This window comes from Lipotes vexillifer, unplaced genomic scaffold, assembly GCF_000442215.2.
Source record: "Lipotes vexillifer unplaced genomic scaffold, Lipotes_vexillifer_v1.1 scaffold394, whole genome shotgun sequence".
NCBI lineage: Eukaryota > Metazoa > Chordata > Mammalia > Artiodactyla > Lipotidae > Lipotes > Lipotes vexillifer.
This window is the reverse complement of record NW_006791731.1, coordinates 2,912,722-2,923,496: the sequence shown is the minus strand read 5'-3', so window position 1 is coordinate 2,923,496 and position 10,775 is coordinate 2,912,722. Positions and strand designations below refer to the sequence as shown.

The following is a 10,775-nucleotide window of genomic DNA, read 5'->3' as shown; positions in this document are numbered from 1 at the left end:
CCCCCCCCCCCACCACGGCCCCACCCTCCCGCTCCCCTGACCCCCCCCCCCCACGACTGCGCCATCCTCCCGCTCCCCTGACCACACTCGCTGTCGCTCCCCTGACCACACTCGCTGTCGATGGTCCAGGCAGCAGGCGCCGCCCCCCACCCCCCACCCCCGCATCAGGGGGAAGAGGTGCCGCCCAGCAGTCCACACCCCGCACCCGCTCCCCAATGGATCTTTCTAGAGCGCACTCGGTCCGCCTAGCTACTCCCAGCCTGGGGGCCTTGTCCTGCGCACACATGCGTTCACGCCCAAAACCCATGACACAGCAGGCCTTGAGAGGCCCGAGGCTTGAATAGCTTTATTTACATACATTAAGCTTCTTATAAGTGAATTCTCAGGTCAAGTATAAATTTATCTCTCCTTCGGCACTGCTTCTGAGAAGATACAGACCTTGTCTGTTGGCTTTAACTAATTAATACTTTGTGGACATAACTCTCATAAATTTAAAGCCCCAGCAAAAAAGGCAACCAAAAACGACTTTAAAATAAAACTCTAATGCACGTTTTCATACAGTATCCCTATCTTATCCTCGCCCCAAAACTCTCAAGAGTTGAGTATCATTAAGAATATCACTGAGGTCCTTTAACCTCTCAAATGATACCTTAAGCCTCTTAAAAACTGATAAAACTTAAAATTCTCTAACTTCAATGGAAATTGCTGTTTGCTTCTTAATGATCCTCTCTCTCCTTCAACCTGAGTAATGAGAAGTCATCTTTCGGCCAGGTACACCAGGTGATGCTGCCTTCCTCTCCTGGAGCCAGGTGTGGCCACGTGAGACTGTTTCAGCCAATGTCCCTCTCAGGGAAAGCACTACCTGCACATTTGTGTCCTTAAAGGGGGCTGGGAGAGAGAGAAAAGGTCCATCTCTTCCTCCTTGTGACAGGTAAGGTCAACCTGCCAACTTAGGCTACCAGGTGGCAGCTACGGATGGATGATGGTGGCAAGATTCAAGGGGCCTAGTGCCCTGTCGATGAGAAGCACTGACTGCCTAGCACTTGTTTTATGTGAAAGAGAAAGTACCTTCTTAGTTAAGCCACTGTCAATCAATTCATGCCAAATCTGTGAGCATCCCCTTCGCTGATAAAATTATTACAGGCAGCTAAAAAAAGCACTAGATTATTACTGACAATAAAGACAATTTTTAAAAATGAATGAAAACAATGCACAATTAGAATTAACCTCAGCTAATTTTATATCACAAATTTATTCACTGAGGAAGTACCCATGGAATACCCAATAAACATCAGACACTTTGCTAAGTGCTGGAAATACCAGGAGGTCCCTACATCAATACAGCTTACTCTAGTAGAGAAGAGACACAGTTACACAAACAACTGCAGCAAAATACATTAAATGCAAAGATGATTAAAAATGAATTTCTAAAAAAAGCAAACCACTTAATAAGGAAATGAGCAGAAGTGAAAAGATACGTGATTCATTTACAATAATTTCACAGTATAATTCTGTACGTTGAAGAAGAATCATTGGTACCTAAGATTCTTCCTTCTACAATATCACAATAGGAACCACAATTTTAACACTGCATTATTAGCTTATTTTGGTTTCATCTGTCATTGTCAGCAATGCAGTTTTTAAGCTTGATAACAAAACATTTTTCTTAACACATCTCATCTGACTCCTGTCTCAGATTTACAGGAGGCGTAAATAAAAGAGCCACCCGAGTACACTCCAGAGTGCGCCCTGCAGGGTAAGACCCCGGGAGGCCACATGCTGGGCCTGAGGCTGGAGATTCACGGCTGGTACTTCCCCTCTGCCTACAGAAGAGGCTCCTTGGTCCTACCAGGGTTGGAAAGACACAGAGAAAAGAGACTAATTAACTCTCTCGTTGGTTTAAAGAAAAAATGCAAACGTTTTTAGATAGTGCTTTTCCCACCCTCCGAAGTTGGGCCTGATTATTTACTGCATAATTGAAAATAGTTATTTTCAAATGTGGTAAAGCTGAAGGAGTTTTCTTCAGTACATTATAAATTACAGAGACTGTCCATACGTTTTCTGGCAAAAGTAAGCAACTATGTGGACTATTTCACAGTTTTTCTCCTTACTGGCAAGAAAAACCAGAACCCTAAAATAAACTAACAAGAAACATTCTGCATTCATGTATAATTCTTTTCCATACTGAGAAAATATTTACACTTCTAAGTGGCTCTAGGCTACTAGCAGAAACCAGTAGGAAAGGGCAATGCTGACCCCCGGGAGGCCCTGGCTGCCGGTCCCCGGGCAGGACAGCCTCAGTGTGCTTGGAGAACCACTTCCCAGCCATACCTCGTCCACAGCCCTGGGTGGGCCTTTTCAACAGCTGCGGTGGAAGACAGAACCCAGGGAACAGTACTGAGAAAATATCACGATTAAACTAGAATTGCGAAGGAGTAAAGAATCTTCACCTTCCAAAAACAAGGTGAAATAAAGAAAACTACAAGACGACAGGAGAAGAATTTTACCACCAAAGACACATATAAAAGAATTTCTAAACAATATACTTTAAGAAAAAGGGGGGACTGCTATCAGAAGACAGGCTGAGCTACAACAATGAATGTTTAACCAACACAGCAATAAACAAGTAGGTCTGTAGGACCCCACCCTATACACCCAAAGTGCTGGAGGTGAAGAGAGCTGACCCAGTGCCGCCCGCAGGTGGGGAGCTGGGACCTGAGGGAGGGTGAGTTGTGCCATTCACTCCCTGGCTCTTGTCAGATGCCCACTCCGGAGGCCCACTCAGCAGACTTGGGCCACCAGGCTTTGATTCAAGCCACTTGGGAGCTTCAGGAAGTCAGAGGAACAGCAGATTGAGACAGCCCAGAAACCACAGAGTCACTGTCAGATACAGAGCACAAAACAGGCGGCATGAAAAGCTTGACGAAATAAACGGCACAATCACATACGTGAGCAACAGAGATTACCAGGAATGGAGAGCGTATTACACATCACAGGAAACTGAATTTCTGGAAGTGAAAATTATAAGTGGTGAAGTGAAAAACCGAACGGACAGGGTATGTCAAGAAGACACTACTTAAAAGGGAATTAAGGATTTAGAAGACAAATCTAAAGAAATCACACACACACTGCCACAAGAAATAGAGATGAAAGATGTTAAGAGACATAAAGGCTGAAAAAACATCCAGTTGACAATTAAAGAGATAATGGCATATATTTTCCAGGTGAAAAACATGAATCCACAGAATCAGGAAAATACATCTTGTTCCAAGTTGGGCTTATAAAAAAGAAATCCAAGCCTAAGACATGGTGAAACTAGAAAAGACCGAAAACGGGAGACTCTTCAACTTTTTGTATGTTTATAGTTTCTTTCTAATAAATGACTGGAGAAAAATGATCTTACACTAGTCCACAGAGGAAGTCTCAACAAAAGCCAAAGAAGCTCTTATCACAGAGACCATACTCTCTGATCATAATGCAATTAAGCTAGAAGTTAATTTTAAAAAGAAAGTCAGGGCTTCCCTAGTGGTGCAGTGGTTAAGAATCCGCCTGCCAATGCAGGTGACTCGGGTTTGAGCCCTGGTCCAGGAAAATCCCACATGCTGCAGAGCAACTAAGCCCGTGAGCCACAACTACTGAGCCTGCACTCTAGAGCCCGCGAGCCACAACTACTGAAGCCCGCACGCCTAGAGCCCGTGCTCCGCAACAAGAGAAGCCACCGCAATGAGAAGTCTGCGCACCGCAACTAAGAGTAGGCCCCGCTCGCCACAACTAGAGAAAGCCTGCGCACAGCAACAGAGATGCAACTCAGCCATTAATTAATTAATTAATTTTTTAAAAAAGTCAAAAAATATCCACACATTTGGAAATGTAAAAATAGAAATAAATCCACAAAACTTTTAGAACAAACATTAGGTCTTGAAACGCAAAACCAGAATGAAAATAACGGGCAGATTTTACCATGTTAAAAAAGAAAAACTTCTGTATGATGAAAAGCTATATAATCATAGTTAAAAGACAAACTGGGGACTTCCCTGGAATCCACCTGCCAACACAAGGGTCACGGGTTCGATCCCTGGTCTGGGAAGATCCCACATGCCGCGGAGCAACTAAGCCCGTGCGCCGCAACTACTGAGCCTGCGCTCTAGAGCCCGCGAGCCACAACTACTGAAGCCCGCATGCTGCAACTACTAAAGCCTAGGCACCTAGAGCCCGTGCTCTGCAACAAGAAAAGCCACTGCAGTGCTCACTTCGGCAGCACATACACTAAAACTGGAAAGATACAGAGAAGATTAGTGTGGCCCCTGCACAAGGATGACACGCAAATTCGTGAAGCATTCCATATTTTTAAGCAGCCGCATAGCACAGGGAGATCAGCTCAGTGCTTTGTGACCACCTAGAGGGGTGGGATAGGCAGGGTGGGAGGGAGATTCAAGAGGGAGGAGATATGGGGAAATATATATATGTATAGCTGATTCACTTTGTTATAAAGCAGAAACTAACACAACATTGTAAAGCAATTATACTCCAATAAAGATGTAAAAAAAAAAAAAAAAAAGCCACCTCAATGAGAAGCCTGCACACTGCAACAGAGAGTAGCCCCCGCTCACCGCAACCAGAGAAAGCCCGCGCGCAGCAACAAAGGCCAAACGCACCCAAAAATAAATTAAAATTTTAAATAAATAAATAAATAAAAGACAAATTGGGAGAGAATATATACAACAAATATTACGAACCATGGGTTAGTATGACAAAGATCTCAATAAGAAAAAAACATAAACATAATGGAAAACAGAAGAAAAGTACAATTTACAAAAGGAATATAAAACAGCCCCCAAATGGGAAGGTGTTTAAACTCTCTCCTCTGGATAGTAATCCCAATGATAATTACGGGCAACATTTATTCAGTGCTGGGCACTATATTAAGCTCTTGACATGATTCTCTCTCTTAACTCCCCACATCAACCCAGTATGTAGGTAGGTATCACCATGGTCCCTACTTTACAGATCTGGAAACAGAAACCCAGGGCTTTACTGATCCAGGACAGTAAGTGGAAGAGCCAGCCAACAGGGGAGCAACCTGCTGCAAGAGCCCCCTCCATCGTCCCACTTCTCACACTGAGATGGGGTAGTGAATTCACACAACTCACGCCATCATGAAGGACCCCTATGGTGAGGCAGAAGCAGAGGAATTCAGAAAGCAGGTACAGCAAACCAGCACAGTAACAGCCGGGAACTGGAAGTCTCTCATACTGCCCCTTCTTTTCCTTAACCATCATGTTTACTTAATTTAAATATCTTACATATAGAATAACTAATACAAAACGGCCATTTTTGGAATAACAGATAATTCCGTTTTTCATCAATATCCTCTAAGGAGGCCTCTCATTGACAAAATCACGCTGTACTGCTCTGTTCTGTCTGCAGGTGGCAATAGTCACTGGCCCTAATTCATGTCTGGTGATTCCCACACCTCCCATGCCACTGACCCCACAGACACTCTGAAGTTCTGGAGGCACTGATTAATACTCCAGTGGGCCCTCTTCCACATATCTGTTCTCCTGCCACCTCGATTTCTGTAATTTTTAGAAATAAGCCAAATTCACACCAACTTTAATGCAATTTTTGACGCTGATTTCAAAGAAATCTTGAACTTAACGCTCCTCTCTCCAAATGTACCTCCAAATCCATCTTGATAGATACCTGCTTCTTCACTTTCTTTCTTTTTACAGACTTTTCTTGTTGCCAAAAATATGCAAATGTATTATCCACAGAGATTTCCCCCAGGTACCTGTTCTCTTCATTCCCATGACACCTCTGGCTCTCACCCAGTTGCCACGGCTCAGTTACCCTTCCCGTTCCGACGTGGGCCTCTCACAAAGACAGGCTGGGATACAGTCCCCATCGCAGTGGCCCTGAGGACAACTCTCTGACAGCCGGGCACGCTACAATGCAAGCCACTGACCTGGCCCTCCTTCTCCAGCTTCGCACAATGATTCACCTTTTTAGATCATCTCTAAGTACCTCCTGGCTTTTTCCTCTTCAATTCTCTCGTTCTTTTTATTCTTTTAAGAAATGGAAATTTTTATTCGAGCCAAATTGGAGGATTATAACCCGGGAAGAGCATCTCAGAAAGCTTTGAGAACTGTTCCCAAGATAAACTTTTAATTTTAGAATAGTTTTAGATTTACAGAAAAGTTGCAAAGATAGTACAGAGAGTTCCTTGAATAGCCCACACCTGGCTTTCCCTTGCATTACTATGGCACCTCTGCCATAACTAATAAATCGGTTCTGATACATCATTACTAACAAACCCTACACTTTCAGATCTCATCAGTGTTTTCCCTAATGTCATTTTTCTGTTTCACAGGATCCAATTTAATCATCACATCTCCTTAGGTTCCTCTTGGCTTGTGTCAGTTTCTCAAACTTGCCTTGTTTTTAAAGATCTTGACAGTTCTGAGTACTACTGGTTCGGTAATTTGTAAAACGTCCCTCAAATGAGAATTACCTGTTTTTCGCCAAGTCTGGATTGGGTTTTTAGGTCTTAGGGAAGCAGACCACAGAGATTAAGTGTCATTCTCAACAGATCACACCAAGGGCACACATGCCATCAACATAACTGCTGGTGTTGATGCTGACCTTGAGCACCTGGCTGAGGTAGCACCTGTCAGATGGCTCCACTGTCAGGTTACTTACACACCCTTCCACACTGTATTCTTTAGACACATGTCACTAAGCAGAGCCCACACTATAGGGTGGGATTTTATGATCTGACTCCTCAGGCTGTATCTACATAAATTACTTAGAATTCTTCTATGTGGGAGATTTATCTATATATTTATTTATTCAATTATTTATATTCATATAGGCCCATGGATATTTATGTCATACTCTGGGCTATAACCCAAAACTAAGTCATTCACTGTTGCCCAAATGCCCAATCTGATGCTCTGACACAGCCCCACCACCTGCTTTTCTGAGCACTTGCTCCTTTCCAGCTCTACAAGATGCTCTAGGCCCATATATCTCCCCCTGCCCCTCGGATCAGGAGTCCTGCTTCCTTGCATTGAAGAATGATATTAGAAACCAAGATCTAGGCACTGGGTACCATCAGAGATTTTTTTTAAAGCTGTGGTTTTAGTGATTTTACAACACAGAAAATAAACCAACATTTCTGTTTCCTTTTTCATTTAAATAACACAAATGTTCCCTCAGAACTGAAAATCAACATGTCCCAACCAACTTATCCTCCTTCCCTCCAAACACGAAATTGTTTCTGTGACTGACATGCCCACTGGCCCAGAACAGAAAACCGAGAATCCCCAGATGCCTCCTTGGCCTCCTTCACCCCAATCTAACCAGGCAGCCAGTCCGCAGACCCGGACTCTGGTAAACTCCCACCTCCACTGCTCCTGCTATGGAGTCCATGTCAGAGCCTCATTCTTCCTCCAGGAGAAAGGAAAGATGCAACAGTTTCTGGGTTCCCTACTTCCATTTTTAACTTTCTTTAATACCATTCCAATTTGGGAATATGGAATTCTCCATCACAAAGCTCCTCCTGGTTCACTGAGTCATCACGACCTAATCGTCTGGAGGCCCTGTCAACGCCTGGAGCTGTTTACAACACACATCCCCGCCCTCCCCCCCCGGGCAAGGTGTTCTACCCGCAGTAAACTGACATCCCCGTTTCTGCGTCTTGGCAAATGCTGCGCTCTCTCCCGGGACTGGCTGGTTCCGGAGCAGCAGCCTCCCGCCTGCCCACGTTCCTTCTCCACCACTCAGGCTAGACAGCATCTCCCATCAGACCTCAGACATGGAGTACCACCCCCCTACACACCCTCTAGAAGCTTCTACTTCAGTCCCTACTATATTATTTTACAACTCTGCTTACTGTCTGAGAGTCTCCCTTCCAGCTGTAAGCTTCCTGAGGGTGAAAACTTTGGATTATCCACCTCTGCATCTCTAGCACTTAGCTGCCAAGGACTCAGTAGATGCTCAATAATCTTTGTTAAATGAACGAAGAAACAAACGGATATTTTTCAAATATTCCTATTTTTCAAAAACCTCCATTTGAAATGAGAACAAACCTAGCATGTACCTGAGACAAGACCTTCAATGATTCCTCTGATTCTGGTAATTTGTATTTTAAGCAGTAGGAAGAGTCTTTCAGGCTGAGGAATGCGGCAATTTTAAACAAAAACCTAAACCACCTAAACCACAGTGAATGTTAGTTTTGTTTGTTTGTTTGTTTTTTAAATGTTATTAATGATATTGTTGCTTCTATGCTGTCAACTGAAGGGCAGGGAAAATTCTACTTAAAATCATTCTGCCTAAGATATCCCAATTGATCTCTAAAAGTTTTCATTCAACTCTAACAACTCCGTGTTTTATCCTTATTTAATCTGTTAAGAGGCATGACATTATGTGATGGATGTGTCCATAAACACACAACCACAAATATTTAGTGAGTGCCTTATACGCTGCACACTGTCATTATGCTAATACAGTAGGTCCAGAGATCAAGGGATGAATCCGCGCCGCAGCAACGAGACAGGCTGCCCGGGGCTCTACCTCACTTGTCACAATTAGGACAAAGGAGGCTTGTGCGATTGCAAAATAACTATCACGTCTACCACCAGTTATTAGTGCAAATGGTCGGAGCTGCTCCATAACTAATTCCCCCGAATATTTACTTCTGCTTTTATTTTCAAATGACCACACCTCCCCTGTAATATCTTGTTTTCAAAGTGGTGGGACATTATACTTTCACAGTGTGATAGCAGTTGGGCTGACCTAGAAAGTCAAATAAAATCCAAAGCCATGTCAAGTCTCTATTATCGCAGGGTACTTATGGACAACCTTTTACTTCACTGTAGTAACATCTTCCAAATAGCACAAGAATTTCAGTAACAATACGGCCAGGAAAAGTGCTGGCAAAAAGTTGCACCATTGCTAATGAAAATAAAACTGGAAATAACAAATATCAGTGATTTTTTTGCTGAATTAATTATCAACAGATAAAGTGCAGAACTTTCAGCCTCCCAAGACATAAGCCCCACTCTGTCTTATACGCATTTTAAATACTCTAACGTAACAGTCTAACGCCTGTTAACTTCACTGTTGGAAAAATATTCCGTTATCCTAAATTTTCTGATACGTGAGCAACAAATAACTCCCATCTTTCCACTTTTTTTTAACTAAGGGAAAAAAAAACCCTAATAAACTTATAAAGAGAATATAAATAATAACAATTTCATAGTTCAATATAAATTAGAAGTGAAACTCCATCCCAATGTGGTTAAATCTACAGAGACAGAAGAGTTTATTATTTATGTGTTAACATGCCAAAGAATATTAACCTTAAGACATTTATCAACAAATTTAAATGTTTGCTAACACAATTAACGTCACCAAGAATTCATTTCTTAATAAAACTTTCCTCTTCCGGATATAAAAGTTTTAGAAACAGTAGTGTTTCAGAGTTAATATTAAGTTTTAAGTAAAGATAAACCCGTAAAATCCACAGTTTGAAAGGTGACTTAGCTCTGAGTGCCTGCAGGCAGCGCCCGGACGTGCCGCACTTACTCTAATACTTCATAGTTAGACTTCTTCTCCAGGGCGTTGCCCCGCATCTCCCAGTACGACCGCCTAAAAGCAGAGAAGATACACACTCATAGATTGTATTGGGAATGTCTGCGATGTTAAATGATTAAAAACCGTGAAAGGGGGGTATCTAACTACTACGCGGCTAAGCCACAAACATTCTGATAAACAACGAATAAAGAACAAATTTGATTCGCAGCATTTTTCCTACATCCTAATGCAGCATAAATCAGTTAACACAGACCGTATCTCTACGTTCCCTTTTGATGTGAAGCAGGTCTGGCTCTTTGCAAAATGAGAAACCAGATTCCAGCTGTAAAAGAGATCAGCTACATTCGCTGCTTGTACTTGGCCTTTCCTCAAGGGGCAGTGCCAGGAATCCCAGGCTGCCCCTGTGGCCGGTGCGCACCCCACCTGCTCCTGGGAAGACCCACGGTTACTAAGGAAACAGTATGGGACCTGAAGCAGAATCATCGCAGTGGGCTAGTCCAGGTAACAGGCGCCAGGCTCTGCAGAGAAGTGCTGCCTATCTCGCTGAGTGTTCACAGTCTGAATTTTACCTCTTATTCCAAGTTACATGTTCAAGCAATTTCAGGTCTTACTGGAACCAAGTCCTTTCTCTGCAAAATCTGCCCCAAGTGGGTGGGATTCTCTGCATGTACACAGTTATCTCACAAAGGGACAAGGTCTAGCCCGAGCTGCTCTGGAACACACAGATATTACAGATCATCTGAAGTGATTTCCCAGGAGAATGTGTAATCAACAAGACTGTTTCAAACTTGTCTGTAATAACATGAATACTGGTTTTGCTTTTTAAATTCGTTTTGACTTTTTCTTTGGCCTACTTAAAATCAAAAGTACTAGATTTCGACAAAAAATTTTAAAGGAACCAAAAAGGATCACTTAATTTGTTCTCCTGTTTTCTATTCATGTGGGGGAGGAGTTTGGGAGGGGCAGCTGGACGGGTGACTGCTTTGTCAAGCTTTTCCTTCAGAGTTCAAAGCTCAGCGGCCTCAAACAGGGGAGAGGAAGAGAAGCATTAAACGTAACATGGAGGCCGGAGTGGGAGGGGGACCCAGAGAGGCACGCACGCCAGTCACCTAGGGCCTAACGCTTCTGGACCCCTCTTCCAAGTAATGCACCACAGCATTGTCTGGGGGAAGGAAAGA

The 10,775-nt window shown here is 43.2% G+C and overlaps 1 protein-coding gene across 1 annotated transcript in view; it reads right to left on the bottom strand.

The window, feature by feature from the left end:
- Positions 1-10,775, bottom strand: part of PTK2 (protein tyrosine kinase 2) — a 167,018-nt gene that overhangs the window by 120,103 nt on the left and 36,140 nt on the right. The window contains exon 5 of the mRNA XM_007464627.1: positions 9,589-9,651. Within this exon, the coding sequence (XP_007464689.1) occupies positions 9,589-9,651 (63 nt within the window). The remainder of the gene's footprint in view (positions 1-9,588; positions 9,652-10,775) is intronic.